The 19,308-nt window shown below is 41.6% G+C and overlaps 1 protein-coding gene across 1 annotated transcript in view; it reads right to left on the reverse strand.

Annotated features, from left to right (window-relative positions):
• The window catches only part of LOC124593945 (fl(2)d-associated complex component), a 550,167-nt gene that overhangs the window by 10,950 nt on the left and 519,909 nt on the right, over window positions 1-19,308 (reverse strand). Inside the window, exons 4-5 of the mRNA XM_047132294.1 lie at window positions 18,262-18,455; window positions 5,369-5,508 (exon numbers count right to left, since the gene is read on the reverse strand). Of these exons, the coding sequence (XP_046988250.1) occupies window positions 5,369-5,508; window positions 18,262-18,455 (334 nt within the window). The remainder of the gene's footprint in view (window positions 1-5,368; window positions 5,509-18,261; window positions 18,456-19,308) is intronic.

The raw sequence follows: 19,308 nt of genomic DNA on the forward strand, positions 1-19,308 counted from the left end.
ATTTTTCCAATGAATACCCGCTTATCATCTGAATTTCTTCTTGATGTAGCAATTTTAATTGCCAGAAGTGTAAGAATAGCACGGGATTGTTGAACGTATGCATTGAAGGGCAGAACCGATTGTCACACGTGTGTCTGAGCCATGGAAAAGAGCCAAGTTAATGCTGAAAAACTCGGATTGGCCGTCGCTTGAAGACGGCTGCGAGCTGTCCTTCGTTAGGTGAACGATCTAGGAATATTGTAGAGCCATCTGCCTCCATAGTGATCTCGAAGACGAGATTACACTAATTACAGTGTGCACAGAGGCATTTAAACAGTAATTCCTCCCACCCTCCGAACGCAAGTGGAATGTCAGGCTCTGCCACACACTATACAGTGGTTTGTAGAGTACTGATCCATATTTAAAATAGTACTTTGGATACTGCGTCACGAAATTTCTGCTTCAGAACTGGGGAATGTGTAGAACGTAGTGCCAAAGTAATGAGTTAAGTAATAATTTATGTCGAGAGAGACACTGTTCTTCGGTTACAGAAATAAATAAATAAAATATCTCTGCTGTATAGGACAGCAATATAATTTTCTTTGACTAGCGTATCAGTTGCTGTTACAGGACTGCAGAAAATCAAAAGCAAATGACAGCGCACGCATAATGTACGAAGGCGTGCTGAAAACCAATGTCTCAAAATTTTGTTGTGAAAATACTTGAACCTTTTTTTAAAAAAAAACAAGAAACGCAATTAACATTCTGCATCTTTATTCTTCGTGCGTACATATTTATTTCTCAACGTACTCACCCTGGCGACGAACACATTTCTCCTAACGACAGACTAGTGTGTTGATATGTCACTGTAGAGTATTTGCCTTTGATGGCGGAGCTACAACCTCACCTCTACTTGCACCGCTTGATCACTATCAAAGTGAAGTCCTCGAAGATGCTCTTTAAGTCTTGGAAACAGATAAAAATCGAATGGGGTCAACTCGAGGCTTTATGGAACTTGATCGATGACACTGAACCAAGAACGTAGGATTGTTGCAGATATCGCAGCCCTCGTGTGCGGTCTAGCATTGACATGCTGAAGGAGAGAGCGCTCTGTGTGTGGAATAACTGTTCTGATTCGAAGTTCGATTACAGCGCACTCTTTCTGATGCACCGTCATAGTTACGTTACACACTGCCAAGCTTCACGCTACAATTCGGAGCTCTCTAGCGGCAGAGGTCTTCAAGTATGTAAACGTGAAGAATAAAGATGTACAATGTCAATAAGGTTGTTTTATTTAAAAAGCTTTAAGAGTTTTCACATAAAAATTCGGAGGCATTACTTTTCGGGAGGACGACGGTTCAGACCCGCCTCCGGCTATCCTGATTTAGAATTTCCCTAAACCGCTTCAGGCAAATGCCGGCGTGGTTCCTTTGAAAGGACACGGCAAACTTCCTTCCCCACGCTTCCCTAATCCGAAGGGACCGATGACAACGCAGTTTGGTCCCCCTCCCCAAAATCAACCAACCAATCCACCAACCAAGGTATTGCTTTTGAGCACGCCCTCGCAACAAGTGCAATACGTATTGTGTATACTGAGCATTGTTATCACAATAAGTGGATCTTTACTAATGAAATAATTACTTCAGTTACAGAAAACTGCTGTTGATCTATTATTTACTAGACGGAGAATGATTTCCTTCCACAAGATGCAGAGAAATAACGAGTAGTAAAGCGGGTGCGTTCTGGTTACAGTCGCATATCGGAGGTGTACTGAATGTGCTATCTGAACTAATCCTGGAATAGGAGGCGTAAGGAGCGAGCATCCTGTCGGTACTCTGGATAAACAGGGTTAAGAAGTGTGTGTCTGTCTGACTGTATCCTAGGTTAGGAGCAGTAAAGTATGAGCATCTGTAACATAACCTGGCACAGATGACCTAAGGGCTGTGTATCGTACCGTATTCGGGTATGGAAAGTACTAGCAATGTGTCTTATTGTCAGGTAGGAGGAGTAAGTAGTGCGAAACACGACTGTAGCCTGTAATAGGAGAAATAACGTATGGAGTACCCTGTGTAGGAGGAATATGGTGCATTTGGCTCTATCCTGGAACAGGAGGGCTAAGAGTGAATGTCCTGACCGCATCCTGGTGTAGAAACTGAAAGGAGAAAACATCATGGACAGAGCCTGGTTTACGAAGAATAAAGTGTGTTTATTTATGATGTATTCTAGCGTAATAGGACTAAGATGTGTGTGTCGTGACGGACTCCTGATCCATAAAGAGAAAGGAGAAGTCATCAAGCCCATAGCACTGTCTACATCGTGCTACAGTAGGAATAAATAATATACATACTAAAAATATGCTTGAGTAAGAGATGTAACTTGTATGTGTTCTGACTGTAGCCTGTTACAAAAGGAATAAGGAGTGAGCATGAAGACTTAGCTTGGAATATGAGGAGTAAGGATTATTTTTCCTCGCGTATCCTAGAGTAGGATGTGCTAGGATTGCGTGGTCTAACGGCATAATGTTGTAGAAGGAATAAAGGGTAAATGAACTGACTCTGTCGTAGAGTAAGAGGAGTAAGCATTGTGCATCGCAAGGACTGACTTCTGTAGGAGAAGTAACGAAATACCTGTATTCTGTTTTAAATTTAACTCATGACTATCCTGGTGTGGGAGAAGTGAGGAATGTGGATTGTGATTGTATCCCGTTGTCTAAGGAGTATCTACTTCAAATGCAGCGTAGAGCAGGAGAAGTAAGGAGTGTTCATATGGAGCATCTCCCTTGGTAGGAAGAAGGAGGAGAACGGGTTTTAACTGCACCGTGTTGTGCATATAAGTCGTGAGGAGTGTATATTCTGACAGCAGTTTCTTATGAGGGTATAACAGGTGTGCATACACACTTTATTCTTTAGTATTCTTAGTGAGAACAGTTTTTTCTTTCATATAGGAATAGATTGAGTGAGGACAGTGTGTCCGGATTGCACTTTGTTGCAGAACGAGTAAATAATGTGTGTACTGAATACACCCTGCAAGAGGAAAAGTAAAGAGTGTTAGTATTGACACAAAAGAGGACACGAAGATTACAAAATTATTCTGGGTGTTGAGCCGCGTCATTGCAGAACAGTAAAGAACTATACCACTTAGGTTTCGACAGTCTTTGTAGCGGTCTCTGGAACGTGATTGGAACGTCGATGGTACAATTGTTTTACTGTTTCGTAATGACGTAGCCCAACACCCAGAATGATTTAATCGAAAAGGGAATGTGGAATTCGGACGTTAACTGCTCTGTGGTAGAAGGGATGGTGAACGTGTAAGTTGACCGTATTCAGTTATAGTAGGAGTAACGACTATGTGTTCTTACTATCCCATTGAATAGCTATAGTAATAAATTTCACTTTCTCACTGGGAATTCTTGTCAAAGTAATAACGAGAGTACATCCTGACGCCGGCCGGAGTAGCCGAGCGGTTCTAGGCACTACAGTCTGGAACCGCGCAACCGCTACGGTCACAGGTTGGAATCCTGCCTCGGGCATGGATGTGTGTGTTGTCCTTAAGTTAGTTAGGTTTAAGTAGTTCTGAGTTCTAGGGGACTGATGACCTCAACAGTTAAGTCCCATAGTGCTCAGAACCATTTGAACCATTTTACATCCTGACTGTACGGACTTGTGCTGATCAGCAAGTGGAATATTCTGGAGGCGCCTTCCAATCCGCAATCACAACCACAGCCATCTATTTCTACATCTTGAAACACCCAGGCAGCTTCCAGAACGAAATTTTCACTCTGCACCGGAGAGTGCGCGGATATGAAATTTCCTGGCAGATTAAAACTGTGTGCGGGACCGAGACTCGAACTAGGGACTGTTGCCTTTTGCAGACAAGTGTTCTACCATCTGAGCTACCCAAGCAGGAGTCACGCCCTGTCCTCCCAGCTGCCAGGAGTTTTCATATCTTGTGCACACTCCGCTACAGAGTGAAAATTTCATTCTGGAAACATCCCCCAAGCTGTGGCTAAGCCATGTTTCCGCAATATCATTTCTTCCAGGAGCGCTAGCTCTGTGTGGTCAGCAGGAGAGCTTCTGTGAAGTTTGGAGGGTAGGAGACGAGGTATTTCCGAAATTAAAGCTGTGAAAACAGGTCATGAGTCGTGCTTGGGTAGCTCAGCACACATTTTGCCGGGACGGTGGGTCAGCATGTCCGGTCAGAGGGCTGCGTGCCCACTCTAATAAAAGAAAAAAAAGAAAGAAAAAAAAACTGAGTCAAGGAATCAATGATCAACTTGAACCGTCTTGTGACGTCCGCCCAGACCAAACGCAACGAACTGTATCGAAAGAAATGGAAAAAAATATGGTAGAGCACTTGCCCGCGAAAGGCAAAGATCCCGAGTTCGAGTCCCGGTCCGGACATAGATTTTAATCTGCCAGGAAGTATCATCCAAGCAGCTTTTCAGCAAGCCGGAATAGAAGAGAAGAAAACACTCTAAAATAAAAAAATACTAGCTATCTATTCTACTTCGTCTATTTCTGAATTCTGCATGTCACTAGTTAAAAAGTGCTTAATCTGTTTCGTTCTTTTTATTAAGTTCATAGTTGTTGGAACACTAACTCTATTAATTAAAGTATCGTAAAATGAAAGTAGTTCTTATTACCCGTATTGTGTGTACTAAATATTCATTTACTTTCAGATATTCGTCCTTATTGTTTTATAAATCGCTTCACACGTTTCTTGAATTATTTTGGTTACCGTGCTCTGTGCTACTGGAATGCTGTATTGTAAGCTAGAATAGCTCTCTCCTGTAGCAAGAAATAGCAGTGTAATGGTGAGCCTGTCTTGTGCACATATAGCATTTCTGAACTGAGCATTCTGTTTTGTAATACGAGTAGCCACATTGATGAGCAAATACTGAAAAGCACTCTCATCCATTCGTAAGTAATTTATGTAAAACTTGACGTAGCGTAAAAAAAATTTTGCTGAATGCTTTTATCTGGACGTAAAACCCATAGTTTCACCCAAATATGTTTCCTTTTGTTTTCGCCCCTTCTCCTCAAAATGCACCACACTAACAAGTTGATGTTGCGCCATCTTGAACTCTGACGAAACATATGATGACAGTGAAATACTCCTTTTTAGCGCAACGTCAAATATCTTTGTCAAAGAAATTTGACGAATGTTTGGTCACATTTCTTTGTCAAAGAAACATGATAGTGTAATACCGGCCTAAGGTGTGTGTGTGTGTGTGTGTGTGTGTGTGTGTGTGTGTGTGTGTACTGACTAACACTCTGTGGGGTGAGTGAGTGGTGCCTGTGCCGACCGTAACCAGCTGTGTGTGGGTCTGGTGGAGAGCTGTACTGAGCGTAACCAGGTATGTGTGGGCATGGTGGAGAGCTGTACTGACCGTATCCTGGTTGAGGAGGAGGAGGCGGTGCGCTCCTTGCAGGCGCGGAACTCCCGCTGGAACTCCTTGATGGGCGGCAGGCGGTGCTCGGGCTCACGGACCGGGCGCGCCGCGGGCTCTTTGTAATCCTGCAGTCGCAGCTGGAACACAGAAGGGGCACTCAGTACAACACACTGGTTACTTCTTGCACGAGTCGAAACAAGGCCCCGGGAGTAGACAACATTCCATTAGAACTACTGACGGCCTTGGGAGAGCCAGTCACGACAAAACTCTAACATCTGGTGAGCAAGTTATATGAGACAGGCGAAATTCCCTCAGACTTCAAGAAGAATGTAATTAATTCCAATCCTAAAGGAAGCAGGTGTTGACAGATGTGAAAACTACCGAACTATCAGTTTAATAAGTCACAGCCGCAAAATAATAACGCGAATTCTTTACAGACGAATGGAAAAACTGGTAGAAGTCGACCTCGGGGAAGATCAGTTTGGATTCCGTAGAAATGTTGTAACACGTGAGGCAATACTGACCTTACGCCTTATCTTAGAAGCTAGATTAAGGAAAGGCAAACCTACGTTTCTAGCATTTGTAGACTTAGAGAAAGCTTTTGACAATGTTGACTGGAATACTCTCTTTCAAATTCTAAAGGTGGCAGGGGTAAAATACAGGGAGCGAAAGGCTATTTACAATTTGTACAGAAACCAGATGGCAGTTATAAGAGTTGAGGGGCATGAAAGAGAAGCAGTGGTTGGGAAGGGAGTGAGACAGGGTTGTAGCCTAACCCCGATGTTATTCAATCTGTATATTGAGCAAGCAGTGAAGGAAACAAAAGAAAAATTCGGAGTAGGTATTAAAATCCATGGAGAAGAAATAAAAACTTTGAGGTTCGCCGATGACATTGTAATTCTGTCAGAGACAGCAAAGGACTTGGAAGAGCAGTTGAACGGAATGGACAGTGTCTTGAAAGGAGAACATAAGATAAACATCGACAAAAGCAAAACGAGGATCATCGAATGTAGTCGAATTAAGCCGGGTGATGCTGACGGAATTAGATTAGGAAATGAGACACTTAAAGTGGTAAAGAAGTTTTGCTATTTGGGGAGCAAAATAATTGATGATGGTCGAAGTAGAGAGGGTATTAAATGTAGACTGGCAATGGCAAGGAAGGCGTTTCTGAAGAAGAGGGATTTATTATCATGGAGTATAGATTTAAGTGTCAGAAAGTCGTTTCTGAAAGTATTTGTATGGAGTGTAGCCATGTATCGAAGTGAAACGTGGAAGATAAATAGTTTGGACAAGAAGAGAATAGAAGCTTTCGAAATGTGGTACTACAGAAGAATGCTGAAGATTAGATGGGTAGATCACGTAACTAATAAGGAGGTATTGAATAGAATAGAGGAGAAGAAGAGTTTGTGGCACGACACGAAGAAGGCACCGGCTGGTAGGGCATGTTGTGAGGCATCAAGGGATCACAAATTAAGCAATGGAGGGCAGCGTGGAGGGCAAAAATCGTAGAGAGAGACTAAGAGATGAATACACTAAGCAGATTCAGAAGGATGTAGGTTGCAGTATGTACTGGAAGATGAAGAAGCTTGCACAGGATAGAGTAGCATGGAGAGCTGCATCAAAGCAGTCTCAGGACTGAAGACCACAACAACAATAACACCTGTAAAATGATGAGAAGTGGCTGTAGTCAGTCACAGTTGCGTTCTGCAAACATGCACACTGCCTCACAAAATAAATAAATAAATGTATAAAAGAAATTGAAGCACCCAGAAGGAGAGGAGGGAAAAAAATGAAACTTCACGACTTGAGACTATGTGATGTTACTGCATTGTTCACAAAATCGAAGCATGTTCAAAAAGTCCTAGGCAACACGAGCCCATTTCTATGTATGATGTTGCGCTCGCTCTGGCTTGCATGCATCCAGTGATACGCTTGAATCATTCCCTGAGGCAAGCTGAACCGCAGCTGTTGGAACTCGTCCTCAATATATTGGATACTGGCACTGGAGCGTGGTTGACGTCCCAGGTGGTCCCACAAACACTGAAGTGCCAAAGAAACTGGTGTAGCCATGCCCGTTCGACCATTTCACGAGTGTACCGTGAATATCAGGAATTCGGTAAAACATCAAATCTCCGACATAGCTGGTGCCGGAAAAGGATCCTGCAAGAACGGGACCAACGACGACTGCAGAGAATCGTACAACGTGACGGAAGTGTAACCCTTCCGCAAATTGCTGCAGATTTCAATGCAGGGCATTCAACAAGTGTCAGCATGCGAACCATTCAGCGAAACATCATCGATATGAGCTTTCGGTGCCGAAGGCCCACTCGTGTACCCTTGATGACTGCACGCCACAAAGCTTTATGCCTCGTAAGGGCCCGTCGACACTGACATTGGACTGTTGATGATTGGAAGCAAGTTGCCTGGTCGGACGAGTCTAGTTTCAAATTATATTGAGCGCTTTGACGCATACGGTTATGCAGACAACGTCATGGATCCATGGACCCTGGAAGTCAGCAGGGGACTGTTCAAGCTGGTGGACGCTCTGTAATGGTGCGGGACGTGTACGGTTGGAGTGATATGGGACCCCCGATACGTTTAGATACGATTATGACAGGTGACACGTACGTAAGTGTCCTGTCTTCTGTTCACCTGCATCCATTCACGTCCATTGTGTATTCCGACGGACTTGAGCTATTCCAGTAGGACCATGCGACACCCCACACGTCCAGGATTGCTACAGAGTAGCTCCAGGAAGACTCTTCTGAGTTAAAAAACTGCGGCTGGCCGCCAGACTCCCCAGACGTGAATATTATTGAGCAAATCTGGGATGCCTTGCGACGTGCTGTTCTGACGAGATCTCCAGTCCCTCGGTGTCTTACGGATTTATGGATATCCTTGCAGGAATCATGATGTCAGTCCCCTCCGCCTCCACTTCAGACAATAATCGACTCCACGTCACGTCGTTTTGTGACACTTCTACGTGCTCGCGGGGGCCCTACACGATATTAGGCAGGTGTTCCAGTTTCTTTGCCTTTTCAGTGTATGTTCCATAGAGTACGCATCTGGGGACCCTGTTGGCCTCAGCAGTACCTAAGGATCAGACAGACAGTTCTTATAGACACGCGTCAGGTGTGGATTAACATTGTCCTGTTCGAAATGGCATCACGATACTATCGCACGGAGCTAAACGATAACGTCACAGGATGTCCATGACAGACCATTGTGCTCTCATTCGCTGAATTACCACCAGCCGTGAACTGAATGCTCCTTGCACTATGACGCTAGGAGTAACACCATTATGCCTCTCCAGAACTTTCGGACGTTGTGTCCTATCCACAGGTCACTCACTGCCAATGGTCATCCGGGATAATGCATAACCACGATTCATTAGCAATCAGTGTGGCACCATTCAACAGTGGTCAATGCTTCCAGGCCACGACACCACTCCAACTGCAGCCGTTTGTGTTGCAGTGTCGACGGCAGCCTATGCGTGGGACGATGATTTCCTAGTTCCGCTTCTACTATCCGACCTGTGGTACGGAATGACACAGAATATTGCAGGAGAACCTTGGCGTCGAGTATTCGTGTCCTCACGTTGACAGTCCAACACTGGGCCCTGTGACACTCGAATGCCCCAGAAATGGAATATTACACGATTAGAGAAACTGACCAAATTGAGACCCAAAACGCAACCGCTTTCAAACTCTGTCGCGTACTGATAACCATGTCTTACACGAGTATACGGCATCTTCGTGTCCTTCATCGTGACCACTGAACATCTGACGCTATTCACACCCCTTTTCTACCATACCATACTAGGCCTGGCAACGACACTAAACAGAAAAACACTAATGCGGTCTGGTGGCGGCTCTTCTTATGAGAGAGGATTACTCCTCTAATCATTTACATAACCACCGAAGTTGTGTACGATTACGACGTTGCATTGACATCCAAACATGTCTTCTGGGTGCTTCACTTTTTGTGGGTTTAAAACAAAAAGAAGCAATTGGAACACGTTTGGAACATCATTTATGAGTTTCTGACATTTCTAACCTTACCCAGTTGCTTCTCACTATTCGTCTGACATGTCAACTTCTCCACACTGATTCCATTTGTACTGCTGTGATGTATATCTGTTAGATGACATAGACAATTCTATGAAAACAGAGTAAAGAAATTGTTTGGATGGTGTTAATAAGCCCAACATATCTTAAACGCCATGTATCCATGACTGTATTTATTGTCAGTAGCATTATTATCATTATGATGATTATACATTTTTCGTTAGCCATACAAATGGAAATGTTGGCTCGTTAAGGTTGCCTGCTTAGATGTAAGAGAGGACATGATGACCCGATACTTTCTTGCTGTACCAAATACATAAATAAATAAATCTGTGCACGAGTTTCCCTTTTTTGTGAGGGACAGTATAATGTCAGAAAATGGTTGACACTAGTTCTCTCACTCCTGTCACTCCTGCACGCAGTTAACTTCTAATTTGACTACACTCAGTTTCACGGCCGATTGGGTAATATGTTTAATGTTTTCTTTCACATGGACTTGGTTCTTGCTTTATACATATATATTTACTTTTTATTTCGTGTGAGGCGAGCAAGCGCCACAGCTGAATGTGATATGTCCGCATGTGTAACACAGGCTGGCCTCTGTCACATCCGCTGTGCAGGCCAAAGATATTAAGAGGATAAGTTCCACGATGCTGTGTAGACGTTGTTTTTATTTTTAGCAATAATTATTGTTAGTTGTTATTCTGTACTGATTGGAAGAGGTATAAAAAAGTGCTAATAATTCTTAATTAACTCCAATTAGCAGAATGTAATATGGATGGAAAAATACATATAAGTCGCTTAGTTCCAAAATGTCCTTCATCGAATCGGCACAAATTTCCGTAATTAGTAAGAAACCTACTTAACAATTTCTGTTGTATCTATAAACTTGAATTTTTTCCGCATGTTTTTTAGTTATCTATTTTTGTTTTTAAAAAAATCATAAAAATAACTTATTTCAAAATTTCGTTATAAAAAAAACTCTTGGATAAGGGACGTTTTGGAACCAAAATATGGAGAAGAGACATTTTGAAAATAAAAATTTTGGATAAGAAGCAGTTTGAAAAAGAAAATAGGGGAAAAAGTATAAACAGTGTTTGTTTAGAAAATGTATATAATTTAATTTTTGTGGAAACAATGCCTGTAGGTATTTTTAAAACGACTGAAATAATTTCTGGTTAAGTTAGGGAAACAGATAGAAACATACATTTACCAGAAAGTTATTAAAAAATAACATTACATTAAATCTATACACATTCCAGGAAACATAATTTTAAAAATGCCTTAAGGGTATTCATTTACTTATTTAAATCTGGATTTGTCCTATTAATTGCTGTGAAGTAATTTAAAGCCATTATTAATGTCCATGTGTCCACCGGCGTTATCATCATCAGATCGTTCTTCAGGTCTATTCTGTATTGTTTCCACAAAGTGAAGAGTCAAAAGCTTGTTGACATCTTTCACTTTCAGCTCTTTTACTGTTACTGCAGGTGGTACTAGCGGTAGTTCAAAGTTTTGAACTTTAAATCCAGGTTTGAGTACTTTTTGTGCCTTTCCGAGATTGGTGTTATACCAAAGGTTCACCTGCATCAAGTACTTCACAGGTTGACACATTATCTGGTGTTATAATAAATCTTTTAGCAGTTCAAAATTTAAAATGCCAGTTTCCAGCTTCTTTTGGTAATTCTCGCATATCTTCTTCAGTCAAAAATATTTCAGCTCTCAGTCATACTGAAAACAGTTCCACGCTCCTTACAGATTTCAATGTATTTCTCAGGCTTAATAATAGTGTCATAATTTTGAATTTCTATCTCAGTTCTGCCAAATACGCGATCAGGCGGCATATACGAATGACCTGGTACAGGGAATACTAAAACAATGTCGTTAATATTTGGCGGTGCTTCATTACCAACCAGTATTGAAGCGTAATGATCATTCAACTGTTCCGGTTTTGTCCTCCACAACCTTCCGTAAAAAGCCTTACAGTGGTCACGCCTTCAAAGCAAGTATTTTGTAGCCAATGAAAAATTACTGAAGCAATTTCATTCGAACCTTTTTTGAAGTCCGATTCTGTCCAGTGATATATAAAAACACGGTCTTTTGTCTGATTATCTTTAAATGTACCTTGGCAGATAGTATAGTTAAATAAATAGAACTGTCGACAACAGCAAGCTGCCTGGTCAGGGATTTTAGGTAAAACCAAATTCTTTTGGCAGTCAAAGGATAGGGTGATTTCATTTTCATTTTCGGTTTTCAGTAAATTAAAGAACGTTTCTGCCCTCTTTTTGTGGAGATCGAAATCAGTTTCAACTGATTTGTCCTCAATGTCTAATTTCAAGTCTAATTTCAACTGAAACTGGATGCATTTGGAACACTTGTCCACAGCAGGAGAGCCAAAGCTTAAGTTATAATCTTTGACAAACATTTCATAAAAATATGAATATAAAATGTCGCGTGACTAGGGCCTCCCGTCGGGTAGACCGTTCGCCAGGTGCAAGTCTTTCGATTTGACGCCACTTCCGCGACTTGCGCGTCGATGGGGATGAAATGATGATGATTAGGACAACACCCAGTACCTGAGCGGAGAAAATCTCCGACCCAGCCGGGAATCGATCCTGGGCCCTTAGGATTGACATTCTGTCGCGCTGACCAATCACCGGGGGCGGACAATATGAATATGGAACTTGAAGATCACTTTGTACTCTTGAATTGCAAGCCATGTGAAACTTACTTATTGAAAGATGGCGTGAAACTTAAGAACATCTTGCATGGTAAGCTCATTACACTTAAAAACTTGATTAGAATGAAGGCACTGTCTTAGTCTTGGCAAAATCTTTGACGTGTAGAGCTTCCAATTCTCTACTGTCTTTTTCCATTTATCTGGATACTTCATACGTTCCTTCCTTTGTTCTTCTGGCATGGCGTTATCTTCGGTCCTCCCATAACCTGTTGCTCCGTAGTTTGAGGCTGTAGTTCCTCCATTGGTTAACCACAAAGTTTATCAACTTTTAGGCCTACAACACTGCCTGTACAGTACACTTTTAAAGCAAGAAACTCACTTTAAACGCAGAAGAACACTTAGAAACAGCCTAATTTCACTTATTGGTAAGAATTTTGACAACAAAAACTAGCAAGAACGCCATGGTGAACACACAAAACAAGCACCAACTTCACAGTAAGCAAAAAACATAGCCTATCGTCAACAGGAAACAAAACTTAGCTTCAGCCGACCGCCAGTTCTACCACAACACGTTTCACTGGAAAAATACCCCATTCCTTAAAATGGTTTGGTAGTTTCACTGTGATTAAGAGTCACTTTTGAAAAAGCTGACACACTGCTTAGAAAAAGGCTAAAGATATAGGTCATTTTGTTACAAAAATTAACGGTAGATGAGTCGGCTATGTTGGATTGTATAAGGGACATTCTGAAACTAAATAGGCATATTTCAGGATTTTATTATTAAATTATAATGGTTTAAAGGACGTTTCGAACGAAAACCATAGTTTCATATGATGCAAAAAAATTTGAAGAATGCTATGAAAACAATAACTCAGTCTCCACAAAAATTGGGTAAAAGATGTTTTGGAAATGAGCAACTCATATAAATATATCACCAAAAATAGCTTGACTAAATTTTATGTTAAAGTTATGAAAAGAAATCATTAATAAATTTTTTCCGAGCTAACTGCCTTTTGTAAGAATGGTCACTGAACCTACAAACAGAGAAAAACATAAGAAAAAAGAGAGCCGTTGCATCGGTAGCAGTTATGTTTCAGCCTGTGGTCTGTATAGGCGGTGTTTAACCATTAACATGTTTAAAATTTATTTAGCAGATATTTGAAATATAAAAGGTCAAAAACTATCTTCCTTTGAGATAAAAATACACTTTCACTATAAAAAATATTTTAAGCCGACCACTTTTCAAAATCGGCGAAGTGGGATGCATGCGAGCAGTGAACCTAGCTGCATCCATGGTTTCATGTGCACCTAGGATTTCAGAGTTAAATATTTAATTTTGAAATGATTTTGTAAGGATGGAGATTATGGAAAAAAGTATAACAAATCACTACCAAAACACATCTATTTTCCTGACAATGAAAAACGTGAAATGTCATACACAAGTTTTCAACATAACATTTGAAGTTGGCTTTGACATATCACACATCATTGTTCTCTACGTTCTATGACGTTTTGTGGGGCACATACGTTGCACTACATACAAATTCCGTTCAGGTCAATAGAATCACTAAGGTGTGTTGTAACGTTTCAAAATAATGTCTATAATGTGTAAGAACACACCATTAGTTACTTCAGACGTTACTGGAATAGAGAAGATGGTGATTTAATATGATTTTCGTGAAACGCATACACTATAAATACACTGCCCCATTTGATCGCTCACAGCCTTCCAGGTATCAACCGCATAGTCCCTGGCATTTCTCTCCAAGTTCTGAAAGCATCTCACTATGTGCTAGCACTAAATAGATACTGAGATATAGAAGTTCCAACGCTCGAAACTTCATATTACGTTAGTGGGACATATGTGTCCCATCCACCACGGAAGGGTTAATGGACAAGCGTCCTTTCAACACTGCATAAATTAGTCATGGGTTGGAGCAGGACTGCTGCCCTTCTTCCAAAAACGAAGCAGTGCATCGCAATTACAAATTGCGGAAAATGGACTTAGGCCTCTTTACCTCTAGTCTACCGTATTTACGTATCTTTTTATTACTGAGAAAAATAATTGTACGATGATGTCCAAAACTTAGTTTCTGGTTTATTAAAATCATCTGCTATGATTAGGAGGACTCTATCCTTTTTATGTCTATGAACCGTCCAAAACAGGAAACTAATTCTGTAGCCATTGTGGATGCTGAACGGCGACTGCGATTTAAATTGGATATTTATTTGGGCATAACAGTTACTGTTCTGAATTTTTGATACGATTCATTCTGCACCATTAGCTAGTTTTCAAGTCACTGGTTTCACATTGACTCACGGTAGACCAACTAAATACTGTGTATGCATGTGTGTACCATCTGCAAAATGTACATAACCACAAGAATTTGCCACACCACACCTACATCCATGACCACACTTCCATCTGATGATGAGCCTCCAGTGGCCTTAAAACTAGTTAACGGTTGTTGTTGTGGTCTTCAGTCCTGACACTGGTTTGATGCAGCTCTCCATGCTACCCTATCCTGTGCAAGCTTCTTCATCGCCCAGTACTTACTGCAGCCTACATCCTTCTGAATCTGCTTAGTGTATTCATCTCTTGGTCTCCCTCTACGATTTTTACCCTCCACGCTGCCCTCCAATACTAAACTGGCGATCCCTTGATGCCTCAGAACATGTCCTACCAACCGATCCCTTCTTCTAGTCAAGTTCTGTCACAAACTCCTCTTCTCCCCAATCCTATTCAATACCTCCTCATTAGTTGTGTGATCTACCCATCTAATCTTCAGCATTCTTCTGTAGCACCACATTTTGAAAGCTTCTATTCTCTTCTTGTCCAAACTATTTATCGTCCATGTTTCACTTCCATACATGGCTACACTCCATACAAATACTTTCAGAAACGACTTCCTGACACTTAAATCTATACTCGATGTTAACAAATTTCTCTTCTTCAGAAACGCTTTCCTTGCCATTGCCAGTCTACCTTTGATATCTTCTCTACTTCGACCATCATCAGTTATTTTGCTCCCCAAATAGCAAAACTCCTTTACTACTTTAAGTGTCTCATTTCGTAATCTAATTCCCTCAGCGTCACCCGACTTAATTTGACCATATTCCATCATCCTCGTTTTGCTTTTGTTGAGGTTCATCTTATATCCTCCTTTCAAGACACTGTCCATTCCGTTCAACTGCTTTTCCAAGTCCTTTGCTGTCTCTGATAGAATTACAATGTCACCTGAAAGTAGTTTTTATTTCTTTTCCATGGATTTTAATACCTTCTCCGAATTTTTCTTTTGTTTCCTTTACTGCTTGCTCAATATACAGATTGAATAACATCGGGGAGAGGCTACAACCCTGTCTCACTCCCTTCCCAACCACTGCCTCCCTTTCATGCCCCTCGACTCTTATAACAGCCATTTGGTTTCTGTACAAATTGTAAATAGCCTTTCGCTCCCTGTATATTACCCCTGCCACCTTTAGAATCTGAAAGAGAGTATTCCAGTCAACATTGTCAAAAGCTTTCTCTAAGTCTCCAAATGCTAGAAACGTAGGTTTGCCTTTCCTTAATCTTTCTTCTAAGATAAGTCGTAAGGTCAGTATTGCCTCGCGTGTTCCAACATTCCTACGGAATCCAAACTGATCTTCCACGAGGTCGACTTCTACCAGTTTTTCCATTCGTCGTAAAGAATTCGCGTTAGTATTTTGCAGCAGTGACTTATTAAACTGATAGTTCGGTAATTTTCACATCTGTCAATACCTGCTTTCTTTGGGATAGGAATTGTTATATTCTTCTTGAAGTCTGAGGGTATTTCGCCTGTCTCATACATCTTGCTCACCAGATGTTAGAGTTTTGTCAGGACTGGCTCTCCCAAGGCCGTCAGTAATTCTAATGGAATGTTATCTACTCCCGGGGCCTTGTTTCGACTCAGGTCTTTCAGTGCTCTGTCAAACTCTTCAAGCAGTATCGTATATCCCATTTCATCTTCATCTACATCCTCTTCCATTTCCATAATATTGTCCCCAAGTACATTGCCCTTGTATAGACCCTCTATATACTCCTTCCACCTTTCTGCTTTCCCTTCTTTGCTTAGAACTGGGTTTCCATCTGAGCTCTTGATATTCATACAAATGGTTCTCTTTTCTCCAAAGGTCTCTTTAATTTTCCTGTAGGCAGTATCTATCTTACCGCTAGTGAGATAAGCCTCTACATCCTTACATTTGTCCTCTAGCCATCCCTGCTTAGCTATTTTGCACTTCCTGTCTATCTCATTTTTGAGACGTCTGTAGTCCTTTTTGCCTGCTTTATTTACTGCATTTTTATATTTTCTCCTTTCATCAGTTAAATTCAATATTTCATCTGTTACCCAAGGAGTTCTACTAGCTCTCGTCTTTTTACCTACTTGATCCTCTGCTGCCTTCACTACTTCATCCCTCGGAGCTACCCATTCTTCTTCTACTGTACTACTTTCCCTCATTCCTGTCAATTGTTCCCTTATGCTCTCCTTGAAACTCTGTACAACCTCTGGTTCTTTCAGTTTATCCAGGTCCCATCTCCTTAAATTCCCACCTTTTAGCAGTTTCTTCAGTTTTAATCTACAGTTCATAACCAATAGATTGTGGTCAGAGTCCATATCTGCCCCTGGAAATGTCTTACAGTTTGAAACCAGGTTCCTAAATCTCTGTCTTACCATTATATAATCTATCTGATACCTTTTAGTATCTCCAGGGTTCTTCCATGTATACAACCTTCTTTCATGATTCTTAAACCAAGTGTTAGTTATGATTATGTTGTGCTCTGTGCAAAATTCTACCAGGCGGCTTCCTCTTTCATTTCTGTCCCCCAATCCATATTCACCTACTATGTTTCCTTCTCTCCCTTTTCCTACACTCGAATTCCAGTCACCCATGACTATTAAATATTCGTCTTCATTCACTACCTGAATAATTTCTTTTATCTCATCATCGATTTCTTCAATTTCTTCATCATTTGCAGAGCTAGTTGGCATATAAACTTGTACTACTGTAGTAGGCATGGGCTTCGTGTCTATCTTGGCCACAATAATGCGTTCACTATGCTGTTTTAGTAGCTTACCAGCACTCGTATCTTTTTATTCATTATTAAACCTACTCCTGCATTACCCCTATTTGATTCTGTATTTATAACCCTGTATTCACCTGACCAAAAGTCTTGTTCCTCCTGCCACCGAACTTTACTAATTCCCACTATATCTAACTTTAAACTATCCATTTCCCTTTTTAAATTTTCTAACCTACCTGCCCGATTAAGGCATGTGACATTCCACGCTTCGATCCGTAGAACGCCAGTTTTCTTTTTCCTGATAACGACGTCCTCTTGAGTAGACCCCGCCCGGAGATCCGAATGGGGGACTATTTTACCTCCAGAATATTTTACCCAAGAGGACGCCATCATCATTTATCCATACAGTAGAGCTGCATGCCCTCGGGAAAAATTACGGCCGTAGTTTCCCCTTGCTTTCAGCCGTACGCAGTACCAGCACAGCAAGGTCGTTTTGGTTAATGTTGCAAGGCCAGGTCAGCCAGTCATCCAGACTGTTGCCCCTGCAACTACTGAAAAGGATGCTGCCCCTCTTCAGGAACCACACGTTTGTCTGGCCTCTCAACAGATACCCCTCCGTTGAGGTTGCACCTACGGTACGGCCATCTGTATCGCTGAGGCACGCAAGCCTCCCCACCAACGGCAAGGTCCATGGTTCACGGGACGTTTACGGTACAGACAAAAAATTACATCTAACTTTTAAAAAAAGGGAAACAGGACATTATACCCAAATAAATTGCCAACAGGAATACAGTGACTTTTATGCAGATGAAGAAGACACTTGACTTACATTACTGCGAATTCCTTTATCGAAATTGCGAAAACAATCTATCGATATCTGTGACAATTGGGTGTGAGGAGCAGAGGTTTATCCGTCTCATCTATCATCGTACATACAGGGGGTGGACCGGCCAGAGTTACCTCCACTTTGTACATACAGGAGATGCACTGGCCAGACGAATCTCTACCACAGAGGGCTAGCCACTTTGACCTTATCATCGTACGTACTGAAGAGAAGCTGTACTACAGCGTAAATACGGTGGATGGACTTGCTGTTACTGACCTTCATGGAGTGCGCCTGCGAGCGCCGCAAAGATCCGGTGGGTTGTCGCGGGAAGCCGAGCCCCACGCGCGCCGCCGCCGCAACTGCCACCGCCGCCCCCGCCGCTCCCGCCTTGCCGGCCTTCCCCAGGCCTCCGCCGCCACTGCCGCTGCTGCCTGCGCTACTCGTCGTCGCAGAGCTCACGGAAGACACACCTGCCGAAAAACACACCACATGTACAGCATCTACTATTAACAATGCTCCGTTTCTAAGTGGTTTCTGCGTTAAAATTCCATTTCTCACTCTCTAAGGCAAGACTGGTAGTGAACACAGCAAACTTTCGTTTCAGATAGAGCAGAATCTTCAGGCTGGCAATCCTATTTAGATTACCAAAGCATTCCTCTCAATTTTTACATACTTTTTGCATCTTTTGCTGAAGATCCAGTCATAACCTCCGACTACCATAAACAGAAAAAAATAGTCAATTGGTAGTGATGTGATTGCCCTAGTCAACTAGTTAGCTACATAAAGCTTATCTTCAATAAGTGAGACTGAATGTACGGTACTTAAACGGTGTAGCCTTTCCAACAAGAACACTCAACAGAAGTATTTAAAAGATGTATGACATATATAAAGCTATAATGAGCAGCAATTTTGGGAGCAGAACATTGTTCTCCATAAAATTAACTACAAAACCATATAGCACAGTTGAGTGACTAATTTTTACAAAATGTATTAATGAATTTTTCAAAGAATTTTATATTTTGCAAAGGGAATTTGCAACAAATTTACTAAAGGGTACTCGAAGACTAAATATATTAAATTGGTTCTCTACTAAGAGGCCTCGCTTTTATCAACAGAAGAGCTATTATTGGCCGACAAATACAGTTTCTTTAAGTTTTGGTATAACTCCTAAGGCAATTGATCGAATGGTGCCTTTGAAAGGAGATGGTCGATTTCCTTCTCTCCCCTACATGTCCAGACTAACATGGTGCTCCGTTTCGAATGACGTCGTAGTAGATGTCACGTCATACCTGCCTTCTTCGTCGATTAACTGCCTTGATCCTC

The sequence above is a fragment of the Schistocerca americana genome, chromosome 2 (genome assembly GCF_021461395.2).
Source record: "Schistocerca americana isolate TAMUIC-IGC-003095 chromosome 2, iqSchAmer2.1, whole genome shotgun sequence".
NCBI lineage: Eukaryota > Metazoa > Arthropoda > Insecta > Orthoptera > Acrididae > Schistocerca > Schistocerca americana.